Genomic DNA, 20,440 nt, shown 5'->3' on the forward strand with positions numbered 1-20,440 from the left:
ACCTGGGGTTTTTGTTTCAGAGGGTTTCTGAAGAGCAGGAATTTACACTGCATCGTTGGTGCTGATCAGTAACTTTCAATAATCAGTAACCGAGTCACTGATCAATAACTTTTTCACTGGCAGGGAAAGTTTGACTTGAGAGCCCTTGAAATCTTTTTGCTGCACAGAGAGTATACTGACCTGTCTGCACTGTCAGGAATAAATCACGAGTTCTTCCCTTCTCAGGAAATAACTGTAAAAACAAACCAGTGGCGCACAGATCTACACGCAGCTGTTTTCTCATAGTGACTTTTCTAAAACGCATGACTTATCACTTGAATTCCACTGCGAAAGAGACAAGTACACAGCACCATGAATAGCAGAAGGAAACCCAGTCTTACACCCTCGGTCCACCAAAATTAGCAAGTGTGAGCTTTTTTGAGGTTTTTTAAAATTTATTTATTTATTTTTTTAAAATGCAGGTAAACCGGCACCATGCTGGGCAGGTGACAGGTCTGTTAGTGTGTGCTCTAAAAGACGTCACAGAATGGGGGGGGGGGATCACCAGGGTGAACATGTGTTGTGTTTACATCAGTGCTGATTGGAGCCAGGTCTGCTGTAGAGTCATTTGACCCGGCTGTAAATGCCAATTGTTCCCTTTTTCCATTGCTGACAACAGCCAGACGTTAGCAGGTCTTAGTAGGTTTTTTGACCGGTAGAAAGTGGGTTTAACTTTTTGGTTTGTGATTTTTACTTTGAACTTTACGTTTGATCTTTTAATTTAATGCTCTTTATGCCATATATTTGAGATGTATCTGAGAAATTAGGTTATGGGCTTCATAGATGAGCAATCTCGTTGATCAGTTCACTCAAATTGCTCGCTCACACCACTTTGCTTGCTCACCTATGAGGAAGGAGATTTATGAGTGTGTTTTCTCATCGGTGACAAGTGTGTGTCCTCTGTACCTTTGTCGCTGAAGTCGTCGACCAGGATGACCTCTGCGATGAGCTGTGGAGGGGAGCGGTTGAGCACGCTGTGCACGGTCCTCAGCAGTGACGACCAGCCCTCGTTGTGGAACGGGATGATGATGCTGGTGTTGGGCAGCTTCTCTGGGTACAGCTTCTGTTTACAGCTACACACACACACACACACACACACACACACACACACACACACACACACACACACACACACACACACACACACAGAGTGATACAGCACTTAATAGATGGGGGGGCGGGTGGCAGCGGTTCAAATCCAGATGCAATTGTTTTCAAAAACACCATTCAATCCATTTCCTATCACTTGCTGTTTCAGAAAATTGTATCTGCTCACGTCTAAGTGAGAGGGAGGAGGGGAAAAAAGCAATTTCAAGGAGTCCTTCATATTTGAAACATGCATATAAATATACATTATGACACTGCATTGTTTCCTGGCAGAGATAAATCATGTCAATCAGTGGAAAACTGCATCTGTCAAAACAAGAATTACCACCTCGTGGTTGTAACTTGATGTAAACAGAGATTCATGCTTTTCAGATCTCTGGCTTTGTACCGGCACTGTGCAGCAGGCCTCTCTAATCTCACCGGAGCGCTTCATGCTGTGCACTGATGACTGCAGGAGCACAGACCTACAAATACTCGGACATGTGGATACACCTACTTCTGAGATGGACGTACTCTCAGTCGCAGTGTTCGGCAGTAACACATTACTTAGTAACAAATTACTGTGATATTACTTTCCCCAGTCATGAATTCCTAAAACAGTAAAAATATTACCGTTACTAACATGTTTAATGTGTCAGGGCTGAAATAACAAAACAGGAAGCTACGGTATCACCCTAAATATGCTATGTTTTAATATTTTTGTAACTTTTAAAGGAGTAATAAGTAAAAAAGCAACATATTACTCTTCCTGAGTAACTTGCCCAACACTGCTCAGAATGTAGGGAGAAGTGTCTTAACCTTAATGTGCTAATAGCTCGTTGCAATTTGAATGGAAGATCTACAGGAGTCTTCATCAGGCACTGTCAAATCACCATCACAGAGCAGAACAGGCTTTATACAGACACAAACACAAAAAAATTTAAAGATATTTTTGAACCATTTTAGCAGCTGCATGTGGAGACAGTGTGTGAGAGCAATTTCTTGTCCAAAATAAATCAAACACGAATTAAAAATGAGGAGAAATCCAACATTCAAGTGTCCTGCAAACTCCATGTGAACAGAGAGAGCTGCAGCAGCAGCAGACACACAGCCAGCGTGAACGCACGCGTGTTTTTCCACAGCAGGTCAGCAACAGCAACACATCCAGTGTCTCTGGTGTAATTTTATTATTTGCAGCACACACAGCTGTTATCAGCTGCCAACATGCACTCTGACGACGGCCACAGCGATCGCCTTGCACACACTCATCACAGCAGGCGGCAGGGCCCCTGCAGGGGTGCTAATCATGGGAAGAGAGTTACGCTGCCTCAATGATGGGGGGGGGGGGGGGGGGAGTGAGAGAGTATGTAGTGAAAGTGTGTCAGTCGATCAGTGTCCGTGTTGATCAGCCTGAGTGTTATTCATTCAAATATGAACGACAGGCGGCCGACTGGTGAATCTTAACAAAGCCGGTCCAAGTCCACAAGGGAAGGAGGTGTGTGTGTGTGTGTGTGTGTGTGTGTGTGTGTGTGTGTGTGTGTTTCAATTAAATCTTGTCAGTGTGCAGAAATCGAATGTGTCAGTCGCACGTATGGGACCAGCTGCCTCTGAGGCATAGACAACATGCCTTCACCAAGAGGCAGCAAGATGCCTACAGGGCAGATGAGGTGAGTGGAGGGCGGTGGTGGGGGTGGGGGTGGGGGTGGGGGGGGCAGGCAGCAACTGGTTGATTCGGGGAGCAGGTGGGTCCATCTGATTGGACACAGGAGAGTGATGAGTGCCTGACAGCCAGGGGGGGCAACATCAGCTCTCAACAGCATTCATTCATCTAACACATTTAAAATGCTAATAATTCAATTACAGGCACATTAAAGCGAGACTCTGGCTGCAGCAGCTGTCATGTAAACACGTGATGTTTACATGACAGCTGCCTGTCTGTCGTCCTAAACCGAACCACGTCTTAAATACAGCAGTGGCAGGGAATAGGCATATAACATATTTGGAAGACCCTGACCCAGACAGCAGGGGCACCAGATCAAGAAAATATGCTAATATGTGTCATATATGTGCATTTTGGAGGAAAGTGACAAGCACTGTATTGTGTGTTTGTTTGGAGAAGTTATTGCAATGCAGACCAGCACACTCCCTTCAGCCGAGGGATCAGACTCAGGGTCACTGAGATGACTGAGCTGGAAGCAACACAGCTGCACCTGTTACCACTGTAATTCCCTCATCTTTCTACAAACACCACCATGTTATTAAAGGTCCCATATTTAAATTTTTTCCTGTGTTTTCCTGTATTGAAAGGATTTGATCCCAGTCGTGTAAAAATACCTGAATAACCTGACAGACTTGTATCTTGCAATCTGATGATGACGACTTGTCTTGGACTTGCCTGAAAGGACTGGCGGTTTGACTTGAGATTTACATTGGCCTTGCCCCAAAAGGCTCCACAGCAGCTCTGTTATCTGAATGAGCAGGTCGCATGGGAAGTGCACGCACCACCATGCCTTCACATGACTGTCCAAAAACCAGGATTTCACATTTTTCATGCAACTGCATCACTTAGCTTTAAAACAAATCCTCGCTATCTGTGGTTGACTGTTTGGAGATTTATTCTGAGGACCATACAGCACAGTTGGGTCAGGGCAAGAGATGTGTAAGGTCAAGCAAGTCCCGCTTTTAAACACAGATAAAAAGAACCAGTCCTCCTGGGGAAACTGGCAGAGAAGAAGCTTCAAAGCTGCTTTCCACATGAAAGAAGAGGGAGGGTCAAGTGTCAGAGGAAACTTCTTGTCAAGCAAAAGAAAAAGTGTGATTAAAGGCCTCTTCACAACGTCATTCTGGGATTGAGAGGGGACACACAGGTCAGGGCAGGTTCTGGTTTCTTAGATAGTCACTCTAAAACTAAAGTTTTCCTTCACACTATTTCCTGACAAACTTGTCCATGCAACATGACCGCAACCTCCTACGTCTTGCACGAAACGTAATGGCCAGGAGGTGGTTGGCGTAAAAAGCATACGACTGTCACACCAGAGACCGAGGTACACATCCAGAGTCCTGTCTGTGGTTCAGGCAACAAAAGCACCTTGATCAAAGTCACAGAAAGATTTTGGTTTTGGTTAAATGTAAGTAAAGATAAACCAAACCAGGATCTGTCCCTAACCTTAAGCAAGTGCTGCACAAGCCTAAACATAACCATAATGAGTTAGAAATGATGAAAGTGGTTACTGCTGCAAGATTGCATAATTCAGCTATCAACAAATACTGTAGTACTCTGAGAACATTTTACTGATACGTTCAGTATCAGTGTATTTACGACTTGCCAAATATGAAAAGTAACAACATAAGTTTTCTCTGCTGAGACCGTAGTTTCTTGCTGGGAGCAGGTGGTGGTGACTGTCACTTGACAAGAGTTTCAGCCATCGTTTCCTTCACAAGACAAGAGGTTATAACGCACCCTCTGAGCAGAGCTACGTCCTCTGCACAGATTGGAGGCTACACTGAGTCACTATGGGAAAGTAACGAGACTGGCAGATACGGGCCCGGGCTAGCTGCTTAGCGTGCTAATTTCTGTAGAACAAAAGCTGTGGTAGAAACAAGAGTCAACAGTTGCGTTGCTTTCGACCACTGGAAACGGCTGTTAGAGAGTAAAGGAAAGAAGCTTGACGCTGTTCTGGTTAACATGGGATCTATAGAGACCAAATCTGTGCCAGCAGCTTGCTACCATCCTCAGTATTTTATTGACTGCTGACTTTAGCCACTGTTGTAACTATGACAGGAACAAAGTCAGGTGATGTAGTATAAATAGCAACCAAGTCCATGTTATGAAAGTGTTCAGGTGGATGTTTGTGTTGACAAGAGCAAGCCAAAGCATTCATTGATGAATAACACACATACACAGGACTCACTTTGCGTGGCGGATATCAGGGAGGGAGCGGTTGAGGGAGATCCGGTCACTGACGTAAATGTTAAAGCCGTTCTCCCTGTAGGCCTGGTCCACCTGGTCGGTTTCCGTCAGAGGGAACGGCTTCCCCTGTTCACCGTTACCTGCATCAGACACACACACGTGCATACATGTCAGTGAAAACACACTCTTCATCACCACCCTCTGCAGTGTGCATGCACCACACACACATGCAAACAGTCGGGCTGGACAGTACGACGATATGGAAAACTTTGGTCCAGCGTTAAGATCTCTGGTTGAAGTGGACAGTGTTGCAAATCCATGACTGTGATGGCCTGAACTCATGCACCGCTTCTCTAGTCAAAGCACTTTACAATACATGTCACATTCACACATATAAATACATCACAGCCAGAAACACATTCATACAGTGAGAAATCTGGGATATTCGGCCTTGGCATGTGGACTGGAAGAGGCCGGGATTGAAAAACTGACCTTATGATTAGTGGATGACCCACTCTATCTCCTCTGTTGTTTCCCAAAATTATGAACATCATATAAACATTATGAATTCCTGTAAAATCGTATATAGATTTAGTGGAGACCCATATTTTGAAGGGCACCTTCAAAGTTATAGTTCCTACTTTTCCTATGCTTCCCACAGTAATGCTAATATATGTTATATATCAGTATTACCTTGGGAAGCATTTTTAGTATTTTATATATTTATAGTAATTAATGTAGAATGTGTCTACTTTACACTTTCACCAGCTTCACTTTCTCTTTTGTTCCTGGATTTTTCCCTGGGAATATCTGCATGTCCCTCGTTCTATTTATGTTAAGTGTTTTTGCTTTATATATGAGGCTGAATTAGTTTGAATGAGTGCAAAATGAGTCAAAATACCCAAAAGGCAGTCAGTTTAATATCACAGAAGACTGAGAAAACCAGGAAGTAATCACATCAGAGAAGCCGGAACGAGGCGGAGAAAATTACTTTGCTTATCAAAATATTTGCCAATAAATTTTCCGTTGATTAATCAGTCGGATAATTGTTTCAGTTCGTCACAGTGGGACTTTTAGTTTCATACCTATACAATATATCACACATCAAGAATGTACCTAATTACTCTCTAACAACCCTTTTCCACACACAAACTTTATGATATGTGAGCTCATTTCAGCAGCGCAACAAATTACACAGTGCTGCATGTTTCATTAGCCACTCATCAACGCACCCTACACAAACACACACGGACGCATGGAGGCTGATCTATAGTCAGAGCACGGCATCAAATTAAAGCGAGCTGCCTTGTTCCATTAGGCAGAAATGGTCTGTCTGTATTCCTGAAGGTAATAAGTGTGGAAAATAACTTCTCACTTTAATGCCTCATTTCAGAGATAAACTGTTCTACTTAACGCTGTACTTTTTTGCCTGTGTAATAAACTTGTTAGGTACTACGTCTTCTGGCTCTCCTCAGGCAAATGTGAACTCTGAGAAATATTTCAAAATTCACTTATAACATTATGTTTAATGGAGTCACAGATTTCAGTGATTTTTCTCTTTAAAAACCAGATATTCATAGATCCAATGTTTGGTTTGGGCAATGCACACTTTTCAGTTTCACAATTCTGCACAACATAAAGTTCATATTTAACACATCGACTATACAATTTACTGAGAGCTCTTGTAAGTTATGTGTCACTCCTATAAAAGTAGTGGACCTTTCTGAAGCCTAATAAATCGGCACCTTTATACAGAAAATTCCTTTAAACTTTTCAAGGGTTACACATTTAGATTTTTATTGCTTTATGAAAGGTAATATCTTTGCAGTTGAAGCTTTTTCAGGTTTTATTATGAAGGGAGTCAGCTCAGCAACATCACCCACGCTCGGTGGTTCAGTTGTGTTCTCTGAACGAGAAAAAGAAGCTTTGAAGCGATCTCAATCCCACCTTTCTTTCTTCATGCACATATTATAAATGTCCCTCTATACCACCTTTCATTCAGTTCCCTCACTTAAAATGTGCAAAATGAAGTGCAACATGTTTTTTTTTAGCTATTCTTCAGGCATGAGGAAGGACTTTCAGCTTTCCATTCTGTCAGTGTAAGTAAATCCAAATCTTTTGAGGACTGTGTGCACATATTTCATATCAGCACACATATTTTAACTCATCATATATGATGTACTGCAAGGAAAACTGGCTATTTTTTCCCAAGGGAGACACAATTGATGACATGTGAAGAGCACAAGACAAGTTTGGGTTTTGAGACAGACTCTGTCCCTCGGCAGGGTTGGAGTATGAACTGTGCGTTTACAAGTGATACAAAAAAGTGATACAATTACACTCCAAAAAGTCAATTAAAAGACTAATAAATATAAACATCTGTCCTTTGACTGAATTAAAAAAAACACCCATATAAAAATCCACATTTTACTCTCCTGAGGTTAAATCAGAATATATTGGCAAACACAAAGTACCATGAGTGAAAAGTGAATTACAGGTTATAATTGTGGACTCTGGTTCTTCACAAATACCACTGTGTGATCTTTTAGACTCTCAAGTCACTTGATACTCACTCACACATTCAGCTAATTTGCCACCAAAGTATCTCCTAATACCATATAAAAGCCAGTTCAATCTGTTACAATTGAAATAAAAAAGGAAAAGGTATGTTTCCCTCTCAAGGCTTCAGGCTGAATCAATGCTGATTGTAGAAGATTAACTGTGTTTAATTATGAACTCAGAACTTTACTTGCAGCATTGATTTACACTGCTTCTGAGAGAGACAGAAATACACTCACAGGGAATTAAGAGACGAAAAGTTCAACTGTTGGGCTGCAGTGTGTGTGTGTGTGTGTGCGTGCGTGCGTGCGTGCGTGCGTGTGTGTGTGTGCGTGTGTTTGTGTGGTCTTGTGCTGAAACAGAGCAGATGCTCTCAGCAAACATGCCTCAGCAAAACAAAAGCATCAGTAAAGAGTTTTGGACCTACCGATGCGAGCAGCATCTCTCCTCATCGCTTCGTAGTCGTGCCAGTCTGTCCGCCGCACACCGTCAGGTCCCACCTGGGTGACCTTCCTCATCTGGTTCAACTCCTGCAGGGGCGCACAGAAGAGATATGAATCATTATGTGGTTGTGGGGTATGATTTTGGGCTCAGCTGCAGGGGGAGAGATGTGTGGGAGTGGCTCATGGGAACAGGGCCAGGTTTCTAATTGGCTCAGGTGTTACCGGTTAAACCGACTTTGACTGTCTCTGGTGAGACAGCAGCACGCTGGGCCTGGACAAAGACACGAACACGCTGGATCCAGGGGACAGTGGCTGTCCTCCTCTTGGGCATATACATTTCAGTTTGCATTATTACAGAGAATGAACAGTAAGCCCACTGGGCAAGAGATCAGTGAAGTGTTTGTAAGTTTTGCTATTGCTACACAGCTAACATTAGCATTAACAGCTGCTTATTAACCAGTCTTGCCAAGAGCCTCAGCCATGGTTTACATGCCAAAAGTTTATAACAGACCCTCTGAGCAGCGACTTCTTCAAAACAGACTGGACACTACAGTGACTTGGTGTCGGAAAGTGATGAGATAAGCCACTAGCTGGAGCTAGCCGGTTAGCATGCTAACTTTAGTAGAAGAAAACAAGTGATAGAAATAGAGGCAAAACAACGGTTAAAATTAGCATTGCTCTCCACCGCTGGAGCCAGCTCTCGTCGAGTAGAGGAATGACATATCGTCGTCATGATAGCTGTGCCACAATTACGAGGCCACGCCTTTCAGAGGCTGCATTTGAAGTCCGATTGCGTCACAGCGACGTGACTATGCCGTTCAATTTCAAAAGCTCCACAGGCAAGAAATGCAGCCTGGGCAACGAAGGACCCAACAGGTCCAAGTGTGTTGTCAAGGTTCAAGACCCAGCTGGTCCTCAATGTGAATGTGAGTGCCTCGAGCTCAGTGGCTGTTTTAGCTGTGTAGTGTATTGGTGTGTGTGTGTGTGTGTGTGTGTGTGTGTGTGGTATCCAAGACTATAGCTGTGTCCAAATTCAGGGGCCTCATCCTTCAGAGGCAGCTTTTGAAGACCAGTTGCATCGATGCAGTGGGATTAGGCTGTCCCAGAAAAATAAGGCCTTCTTTTCCTGGGGTGGATGCTTTGTGGCCCAACCTATCCCAAGATTGATTGCACAATGTTAATGAAAGCTAACAACACCCACAAAGAGCCTGAGGATTACTATTTTAAATGTAAGTAATGGATTTCAGCTCAGTTCAACAGCTAACAGTACGACTGTTAGATGCTACACACCCACAAGCCTCCGTCATCAGTGCACACCTCCGGAAACACTCAACACACGCACAGATTCGCTCCTGGTTCGTGCCTCCGTTCGATTGGCTCAGGTTTCCATTCAGTGGAGGTGGAGCTTCAGTGAGGTTTTTAATCCCTCCCACTCCGCTCGCTAGTCCGCCAAAACCAGTAACCCCCGGCCACATCAGGGCTTCCAGTACACTTCTGGATTTCTCTCTCCACAACCCCTACACGCAGCTGTTCCCAGAAGTGGTCAGGTACACACACACCGGCAGGCAAACCCTGCACTGGATTAGCTGGGATTGCATCTGACTGTGACGTACGACAGACTGAGTAGAATCTTTTTCTTTTTATTTTTTGTGCCGATTTTTACATTTCTATTTCTGGACTGTTGGAATGGCACTTAATTTCTTTAAAAAAAAAAGCAGAAACTGAAAGGAACTGAGTTAAGTTTTTTTTTTTTTTTTTTTTAACCCGGTGTGGAATTTTGTGTTGGGATTTTGGGGATAACTTTGTTTAATATACGTTTGTGGTAACTGAATTGTGCTTGTATTTCTTCATTGGTGGGATCATTCAATGTGAAGGGTGTATGTGCAGAGCACATCCTTTTGTGAGGTTGGGTCAAAATTAAATAACAAAGAAAACAAACTACAAATTATAAACTAACTAGAATGACTAAAATCACCCTGACTATTGACAAAGATTGACTGTCCTAAATGCCAGGAGGGAGACCTGGCTGGCACCCCTTTTTAAAAAAGAAACGGTACCTAAAACATACAAAATTAACAAAGTGACACCCCAGATGGGGGCTAGCTAAAAATACCATTGAATGATAAAAGAGGGACTGTTAGCACAGCCGGTGACACAAAGTGAAAATACTCCGTGGACCAGAGCATCTCATTTCAGTTTGGTCTCCGTGGCCAAGAAAGTTGCGAAGGGCCATTTCTTCATACATCCTCCAAAGAATGTGGGTCCTGAATTGGTGTCACCACCTTGTGGTATGAAATAATATAGACTTGATCCTTAATAAGCAATACAGTTTATTCACTTTCAATAGAACTGGTGCTGTGAAATGGTTGAATAAAATAAAAGATGAATAAAAAATATTTTTTTAAGAACACATTTTGTAGAAGAAACACAGACATTATACCCACTTCAGTCTTCCTCCTGGCAGTCGGCCAAAACCTGCATCAGTTTCATTTTGCTTCCTAAAGTGCGCTGCTGACAGCTGGGTTTAGATAGAGTAAAGATTCTAAAAAATCCTAGAAAATCACATTAAATTTCACTGGCATTACAGAAACATAAACACACACACACACACACAAACTCATCACCATAAGCTATTATTCTCTACTCAGCATTAAAATGCATAAGCAGCCATTTATGAAATTCTCTCTGCTGTAGAAATGACTTTTAGTGACTCCAGATATTATTATAGAATCACAGCACAACGGTAAATTAATTGGTTCCATGGGAGGATGCAATTAGTGAAATGTTGTTAATACAAGCGACATGTCTGACTGTAAGGAATACCATTAGCCAGGCTGTTAGCTGATACCACAGTACAGTCAAACAAACCACTATGGCGAGCGATGGGTGTGAGCGTGTGTTCATGTGAGTGTAAAGTGGCAGCAGATGTTCTCTGTTTTATTGTTTGCTTCCAGACTGTTTGACATTTCACAGACAGCCAAGCCAATTAGCCGAGGTGGTAGATTCTGAATAAAACAAGACCAAAACTCTGGGTCAATATTTCGTGTTACATAACATATATTAATTAGCAATTTCCTCTGTGCTTTACATAAATGCCTTGTCAGTCTCTCAGTTTGATTTATGCAATTCCTCTTTAGATGTTCATTAATATGTCATTATCAATAATATGAGATACATTGGTGAGTGGCCCATTTTCAAATTTAAATACATAAAACAAGTGCAGAATATTAAGAACAGTATAAAATAAAAGTATAATAAGGATGAAAATGCAACAACAGCGTGCAACCACTAACGATGATTCATTCCTTTTATAGAAGTGGAATGAAAATTTAATTACATGCAAAAAATGTGCATGAACTTGCAACAAATGCTTAAGCTGAAAACAGCACACCATATCATGTATGTTAAGTTTTGCCCCTCGCACCAATAGAAAGTGTTGCGCTGCAATGCGCTAGCAGGACCAGCAGCCACAGACTGTATATAAAAATGGACGTACACTCCGGCTCTGAAAAGTGAAGCCAATGCTCAAGAGCCTTAAACCTGCGTTCCATGTAATGACCATCAGGGGGCGACTCCACTGGTTGCAAAGAGAAGGCCAATTGCAGGGAGAACTAATCTCCAGAGCTCTGGCTCTTCAGGCAATATGTCTTTTTTTTGCCCTTGTTTATGTAATAATGCAACTGTGGGTCATGCAGCTCTTTATATGTCACAACCTCAAAAAGTAGCCCATCCTCATCACAGAGGCGAGACAGAGACTGCGGGGAGGAGGGGGAAGAGGAGAGGGAAGCTGAGTTTCTACGGGTGCAGGGAAGAACAAAACAGTCTTTTCTCTGGGAAAATGATGTGTTTTTTCAGGGGCAACGAGGCCAGAAACTGGACAGTGGTGTGAAGTGCTGCAGGGTGTTGCGTCTAGCTGCCGCCAGGGTCGTGCTTTGAAACACACTGTTCAATGGTGTGTGTAGTGTGTTTTGGCCGATAGACAGACAATGATGCACCAGAGCTGGCATTTGAAACAAAGCTTCAATACCACAGCCATTTAACTTTAATTGATTGTGGAAAATCTGCATTAAGTAATTAGTGGGTAATTATTCCGATTGATGGTATAGTGATGTGGTCAATTATGAATGATTTGAGGAGGTCACTGAACTGAATCAGCCACCAGTACCATCCTGCAAGCTGGAGTAAATGATGGAAAGCATCACAGGGATTTATTCAGAAGTGATTTTGATCTTCAAGAAAAAAAATGTCCGGTTTCTGTTAAAACTGTTCAGTTTTCTTTACATTTATTTTAGTAAAATGACAGTATAATTATCTCAGTGTTTCATCCTTCTCTCCTCTTTGTGTTTCATATCTCCTCTCTGTGTCAGTCGTGCCAGGACCTGACATGAAGGAGATTCCATCTGTGTGTTTCCAAATAAAAGGAAGCGACACTGCGCCGCCCCATTTCCTTTGATTAAATTTTCAGTACACGTCACTATGATTTTCCAGTGGGGCCCTCTGCTCTAACAAGACCTTGAAAAACGAGACAAGGAGAAAGAAAAACTTTTTGCAATCTGAGTCTCTATGAGTATTTTGGTGTGACTTTGCTTATGTGTTATATTTTACAAAATGACATACAAGAAAACTCAAAATATTTCTCCTCTCTCTCTCTCTCTCTCTCTCTCTCTCTCTCTCTCTCTCTCTCTCTCTCGAAGGGGAATTAACTTTCCAGTTAGCTGTCATAATCATTCAACACTAATATGCAGGAAGTGGAACTGGACACCACATTAACCCAGCATTTTAGTGGAACTTCCATTTCATTTCCTCCCCTCCCCAGATGTGCATTCATTTTCAATCAGTTCATTTTAGTTAAACTGAATTCTGTTCAGTTCAGTTTGAATTTACTGTCACTCTTCATTACACCAGTGCGCAGCTAAAAGGAGCACCTCCTCTGCTGAGGTCACAGAAGTATCCAAACTAGGGTCGATGAACATCCATAAGCTTTGTTACCATGACGACAAAGGTCAGGCAAGCCTGTCACTGTCGCTCCTATGTGTCGTATTTGATGGCAGGGATAAACGAGCTTTAACCTTTGTAAGTTGGAGGACTTGTTGCCAAACAACAGACAGACTTAGTCTTTGACTTGGACTTAAATGTACATTCATCAGTTGGGCACAAACCTAAATCCAGTCATGTTGCTGGATGTGAAAATGTTTTAAAGTTTTAACTGCATAAAAGTGAAAAGTGATCCAGTGGTCACTTTGTATCTGGCAGCTTGTTTTCGTGTTATTCTGCATTAAAGGGGCTAAAGTAAGTTTGTCTGCTACAGAACGTTACAGAGCTGCTACAGAGCTTCTGCCATCGTTGCATTTTCAATGATACTCTGCGAGCAGCGCTACTTCTTCAGGGCAGACTGGATGCTACATTGAATCGGTATCTTTGCAACAGAAAAAATTTACCTATGACTCCTGTAAAGGTCCCATATTATACATTTGTTCAATGCAGTGAGTCAAGCTATTGTTCAGAAAATACAAGCAAACATTTTGCAACCTAATCATCATTTCTCTTATATCTCACCTCCTCAGGGAGGCCTGACCCTATCTCATCCACTCCAACACTTGAAAAAGATCCAATTCAACGGCCAAGGCAGGTGGTGCAGGAGTGAATCTACACTGCTATGGACCTGTATTGTCTATTATCAAACACATCTCCACCTCATAAAAGCTAGTGTAAGTGGCATTCACTTTGTAGAACAAAGGAAAAAAAAAAAGAAAGAAGCTTTCTCTGCCTCCCTGCTGCCTGATCCACTGCTACCTTTCTAATGACTCGATTCATCACAAGGATGAGACTTCCCACTGCCACAAACATATTCCTGCTCCTGGTACTTTTCTATTCAATCAATATTCAAGGTGCAGCAAAAACCAGCTAATAGGGCATCACAGGAGCTACACCACCAGCCACGCAGCCCGTGTTTCATCTCCATCAACTGTTCAATCATAAATTACAAAGCACAGTGTCTGATAAGTGACAGGCCATAATGGAAATTCACATTTTATTGAGCAAAACATTCACAGAGACAGAGGGAGAGAGGGAGGGGGATATGGAAGTGGCCAATTTCACCTGCATGAGTGATAAGTAATTAACTTTCATGTAGCCTTTTAATGGTTCATTCATCAATTCGTCTCATGTTTGCTGCTTACAAAGTGTCTGTCCCCGGGTGGGAATAAACATTATGAGTTCCACTTTGAAGAATTTTTATGGATTTGTGTGTGTTTATGTGTTTGTGTGTGTTTGCGTACAGCCTGTACAAAGTTCTATGAGTTCAAAGTGCAAAGTATACTTTGTTACTACTTTGATAATACTTTTTGTAGATGACAAGTTGCCTAAGGACTAAACCCACAATCTCAAAACATCTGGCTGATCTTGTTACTCCAGCACCTTCTCACTTGCCCTCCGTTACCTGACGAAGGTGGCCCCAACTGTTTCCATTGGACAGCACCCAATGAAAGAGTGCAGTCGACTGTTTGCCAAACCCGTCACCAAAACTGTGATCATCCCACCAGAGCTTAGCAACGGTAACTATTCATAGGAGGCAAATCTTGAAACATTGTGAAAAGGCCTGTGAAAGTGATTGCTTCAGTATCTAGAGTCAGGCTTTTTTCTTTGAAAAAAAAATCACCATCTAAAAAAAATAAAATACAAGAGCAAAATTATCAGGAATGTATTTATCATTGTTTCAGCTCTGACATTAACATGTCAGGCTAACTATCTTACTTCCTAAAGTACTTCCAAAGACAAGTAGCAAGTCATTTGTTAACTACATTATTATGTGAGGTTACAGGTTACATTGAAAAGAGCCCAGGTCATTTCAGTCCACTACGTGGGACTGAAATGCAAGAACAGCTTATTTCCATGTCAACTATATGAACCATCAGTTGGTGAGGATGGTGATGCTGCCCGGCACTGCAGCTTTAGCCTCACTCTTTTCAACATTATGTTGCATATGCACCCATCAGTTAATTGTCTTAACCAGTTTAATTAGTGAGCTAGCTAATGCTGATAAAATCAGCCAGCAACAGTTGCTATTTCAGCTGAGAAGCTACTTCAGTAGAAAGAGCAATTGTAAAGAATTACAAATACAAATTTTCTTCCCATACACAAATGTAATGTATGTACATATACTGACTGTAGTCCACATAAAATAAAAACATAAATGTAAAAATTATGTATGAAACCCATTAGAAATTGGAATAATTTCATATATTCACATATATGTCGAGGTCATATGAGGTCGTATGTATGTATGTTTATGTTTATGTATGTGTGATTATATTGTAGATATATGGTACATAAATATATATCCTTCCCAAAGTCTGTCAGAATATCTTGCACTCTAGTAAGATATGTAAAATTTACCCTGGTCCACCTTTTTTCAACTCTTCTCTAGTCCTTACAGCATTGCACTCATTGTTGTTCTACATTACTTGTTACTTTTGTAATATCTGCTAACCATTGTGTGCCATCTCCCGCTGCTTCCTGAAAATGTCTTACACAGACTTTAAAAGATCTTGAACACCGAAAAAAGAAAAAAAAAAAAAGAAAAAAAGAACACAATGAAAGAAAAGACCACAGTGAATGAAATGCCATGCTAACCTCTGAGGCATCACCTTTTTCTGCAAAGAGTTACGTCATCATGCTTTGTGCCTTTATTCTTCAGTGGATGTATTATGGGAGAAGGGAGAAACACTTCTCCTGAGATGTACGTGACAGCAAAATCAGAACAAAATACCAGTGACCTCTTAACTTTCTTTAACAGCAGAGTGAAAAACATTACAGAGAAAAAGTTAAACCCAAGAGTTTTGATTGTCAGGTTTTTAATCACATGAGGTGTTTGGTGCCTTAAAGCCTCTAAATGTTCTGCATGTTGTCTGTTTGAAAGCACCCTGGGAGGTCTCTACTGAATCAATACCACTGGGGTGTTGTTTGCACTGCCCTCAGTATGTCCCAGGCTGTTCTGCTGTATGACTGCAACTAGCAGCATCCTGAAGAGTATAACCAACCGAGTCCATGATTTACTATTGATAATTAAACTAATGTTGAGAGCGTTTCTTAGCAAAAAAAAACAAAAAAAAAACTTAAAATCACAACACTGTAAAAAAAATTTGTATTTTTATATGTGAAAGAGCAGATGCACAATATCTGCTGGTTGTGTTGTATGAAAATGTATGAATCTGCTGTACAATCATTATGAATATATATGGTACATGTACAGCATTTATTTTATCCATACTAGTGGTTTAAAAAGTTGATCATTTTGTTGTGGTCCAAGTGAAAATCTTGACAATTATTGGATGGATTTACACTAAATTTGCTACAGACATTCATTATTCACACATTGTGAAATATAATATTTTGGTGATCTTCTGATTTTTTGACAACCTCTGTCATCTTATTTAGCCGCTTGCTAGCAACTGGCCTTTTTTAAGAGACATAAAAGCCTAAAGAAATCACAACTGGGGTATTTACTGACATGTTTTATATCATAGAATAAAACGTAAAGATGTCTTGAGCTTGTGTTAACCACAGCCCTTATTTCAGTCATCTAACCAAAAATCCATCCAACAAACCCACAGACTAAAGGATCACAGAACTGGACGTGCTAAGGACTCATTCCTGCGGCGCAACACAGAAATCATTGCATTGCATTTGGCAACAAGGGGAGCAAATATCAAGATAAACCCTGAAGGCATCTTAGATCTTCCAGAAACACTCAGCTGGTAGAAACCAAACAGTTAATTTGGTTATTGCACATTTGTGTTTGTCATCCTGTCATCACTGTTGAAAGAAAGAAAGAAAGAAAGAAAGACAGAAAGAAAGAAAGAAAGAAAAGCTTAAAATGTTGAGTAATTGTTGGTGTACTTTCACTCAGCATTGTTACTTTCTTATGTCGAGCACTCACTTGTGAACAGACAATCATTTTCAGCTGCCTTCAGATCTGTTGTGCACAACAAAGAGGAGGAGTGAACAGGGAGAGACGGAGGAGTACTATTGGACTGCCTTTGTTTGGTGTGGAAGAAAAGCTGGTATCACCAGCAGAGCAGTAAATCTGATAAGAACGCAGCTCCCCGTTCATTCTCTGAGGAGGATGAATCAGACCACCTTGGGTCAATACTTCCCTTTTCTGTTTCCTCTCCTCCTGCGGGGAGAGTCGACAGCTGCTCGGAGTGAGGAGAGGAAGCTTTCCTGTTCCTTTTTTCTTCCCCTTCCTGTTCTGTCAGATCACAGGCAGATCTACCTTGACCCCCAGAGACACAATTACCTTTCCTGTTCTACCTCACCCTCTGCTCCTCCTCCTCCACCTTCAGCCACTTCACAGACAAGTGAATCTGTGCTGGTGGCTCCCTCCCTCCCCTGCTCCCTCGTCTAAGAATACAAAACTTATGTGCAATGGCCAACCTATTCCTACCTCCATGCAAGGCCAGGACAGAGCGAGATGAATAAGTACTATGATTGTCCATTTACAAGTGATAATATGAGACTGGCCTCCTGTAAAAAAGGAGCCCATAGGTCGTTTGTGCAGCAGGTTATTATGACTCATTGGATTATTGGATTTACATTGAATTTGCTCAGACAATATTCCCACAAGAATGATTTTGGTGATTCTCTGACTTTTGTGTTTAGTACCACTAAGAGTTCAAATTACTTGTCAAATCTTAAGGCAGTGCTACATAACATACCTCAAAAACGGAAAACAGGAATACCGAGACAAAAAACGAGCACATAGGTCTATTATCCAGGACAGTTCCTTGTTATTATTGTAACCATGACAACAAAGATTTTCTAATGTTCAGGAAGTAAAAAAGCTAACTGAGCCATGACAGTTATTATAGTAACCATGGCGAGTAGGGTAAGTGCTCATGTTTACTACTGTAACCTTGAAAACCAAGGTCCGGTTCACCTGCCGCCGTAAGGGCACTATCTCAGAGGGTTGAAACAAAAAAAAGGACCATATGGTGGTTCAGGTTGGAGGACTGGTGGGATAATACTGGTATCAGCTTCACTGCTGCGCAGAAAGAACCTTCAAGCTGCATTCACTTCTTTTTATTTATTGATTTATTTTTGGCAGCTGAGGGGCAGGAGCTCACTGACATACAGCCCTGATATACAGTACAACCTTTTAAACCTGTTGCAGCTGATACAGCAGCAAAGATATTTTCCACCAACACATCCAGCAGACTCAGTCACATTATCATTGCATTGAAGTTGTGAGAGACACAATCAAAACACAGAGGAGGTGTCAGTTTTACCTTTCTGCTACGTCAGGGAAGCTGTGAAACAGCACGCACAATCTCTCTTTCAGGATGAGCAACCCTGACGTGATACGCATGCAAATCCCTCAAGGCATCCCCTCTCCATCCTGTCTGAGGCAGACACGGGCTCGAGGCGGAGGACCTCCAGGCGAAGGCCCCTGCAGTGAGTCACTCCAAACCCCCCTCAAAGAAGAGCTCAGCAAGGCCACGGCAGAGTCCATTATCTCCCAAAAGGAGTCATTATCCAGAGTCCTGCTGAGACAGAGCGAGCAGCCAGAGGACCAGAAAGAGGCCAGGACTCATGGAGTCCTGCGCCTCCTGCGGTGTCAGGCTCTCTGCCCCTGATATTGATGGATTGTGGTATGAACATCTCACAAAACGTGTAGATCACCTGCTGCTTTCATGAAACAGGCAGAGAAGATGGTTACAGATGAGGGCTCTCACTCCTTTTTGATTTTAGCTTTTAAATCAAAGTAAAGCTGAAGATGGAAGACAGGAACATGAAAAGATTGCGGGATGGAATCGGATGTGTTCACATACAGTGTTTTTTTTTTTTCATGTTTGTTTTTTGTGTGTTTTCTTTCTCCTAACTTTACTATGAGAAATGAAAAACGTGTTGCACCCGCTGGATGTTTTAGCAGAACTCCACACCTCACAGAAAATGCTACTCTGAGCACATACACCATTTAAATGTTTCATTTGACACCTGTGACACAAAACAGCAAAGCAGATTCTGTTTTCAGGTTGTATTTCTGGAGAAATGAACAGGCAACTTACTCATAAATAAGTTGTAAAATTTGTACATTTTCCTTGAGTGATACAAAATGTTTTTGTCCAAGACAAAATGATCTGGGTCTTTTTTCCCTCGTTTGGGCCAAACAGCAAGCTCCAGGGCTGAAAAAAGGAAGCCAACACGTAAGCGCCAAGAGCTGCAGTTCCTCTAATGACCACTAGAGTCTGGCTCCAACAGTGAGTCAGTCCCCATTGACTCCCATGTTAAAATGTCCAACTTTACAGCAGAAATAAACATGTTTACAGCCTGGTACAAAAACAGTTTTGGTCTCTAGAGCTAATTTCCTCCTTCATGGCAACTGAACTGAATGAATTTTTATATAACGCATCTGCTTAAATATTATTAAGGCTTAAAGTTGTGCATAATTGAGAGTGTATGCTTGCTACGAACAAGCATTCACTAAAGGCTCAGCTCCACAAACATCTCAACTCATCGCCCCTTTTTGGAATTGCCAGGAGGTAGGCGGAGTCAAGCACTGACGAGATGCTGATGGTGAACTTTTAAACCGCTCTTCAGAAACCTATGGGCGACGTAAGGGAGGCTACGTCCATCTTTATTTTTAGTCTGTGATTTTCAGGTGTTGTTAGTATTGTTGAAGATTATTTCTTTCAAATGAAAAAGTATTAGTGTGAACGTAGCCTTACTTCCTGTCAGGGGAGCTCGTCATGCTCCAGAATACAATGTTGTTTTGGACAAAAGTGCACTCACACAGTTTAGGGAAGACCCTTTCCTGCTTCAACATCATAGTACCCTTATGAATAGGATCTTGACTGGTCTGCACACAGCCCTGACTTTGAAACCATCCAACTCTGGGATGAACTGGAATGCCGACTGTGAGCCAGACCTGACCAAACTTACTAATGCTTTTTTGTGGCTCACAAAGTACAAATCTCTGCAGCCAGGTTCTAAAATCTTGTGGAAAGACTGAAACCAGAAGAGCGGAGGCTGCTAGAGCAGCAGACAAGACACCAGTGGTTTTCAAATGACATGTTCGGTTGTAATGTTTGTGTGTCGACATATTTTTTGACAATAGGCTTTTGCTACTTTTGCTCTCTGTCTCTCTCTCTCCAGCACTTCACTGCTCTTTTCAGCTCACAGGGTTTGTATCTGCTCTGATCTGAGTGTACGCACACACAGAGTACACAAAAAAACTAACAAGAAAGTACACACTCAGAGGAACACACTAACTGGACAGATACACTCTCAGTATGTGCACAAATAAAAAAAAATAAAAGACCATACTAACACAAACTAAGTAGGGCAAACTGCACAACTGTACACAACCACACCTCCAGCTCAAAGCAATCCTGCTATCAACCGG

General features: G+C 41.8%; 1 protein-coding gene across 1 annotated transcript in view; it reads right to left on the reverse strand.

The window, feature by feature from the left end:
• The window catches only part of LOC139637262 (polypeptide N-acetylgalactosaminyltransferase 10-like), a 70,187-nt gene that overhangs the window by 40,813 nt on the left and 8,934 nt on the right, over window positions 1-20,440 (reverse strand). The window contains exons 2-4 of the mRNA XM_071505823.1: window positions 8,022-8,124; window positions 5,037-5,175; window positions 946-1,112 (exon numbers count right to left, since the gene is read on the reverse strand). Of these exons, the coding sequence (XP_071361924.1) occupies window positions 946-1,112; window positions 5,037-5,175; window positions 8,022-8,124 (409 nt within the window). The remainder of the gene's footprint in view (window positions 1-945; window positions 1,113-5,036; window positions 5,176-8,021; window positions 8,125-20,440) is intronic.

Source organism: Trachinotus anak, unplaced genomic scaffold (assembly GCF_046630095.1).
Source record: "Trachinotus anak isolate AG129_WGS33_773 ecotype Australia unplaced genomic scaffold, CSIRO_AGI_Tana_v1 ptg000020l, whole genome shotgun sequence".
In the NCBI taxonomy this organism is placed as follows: Eukaryota; Metazoa; Chordata; class Actinopteri; order Carangiformes; family Carangidae; genus Trachinotus; species Trachinotus anak.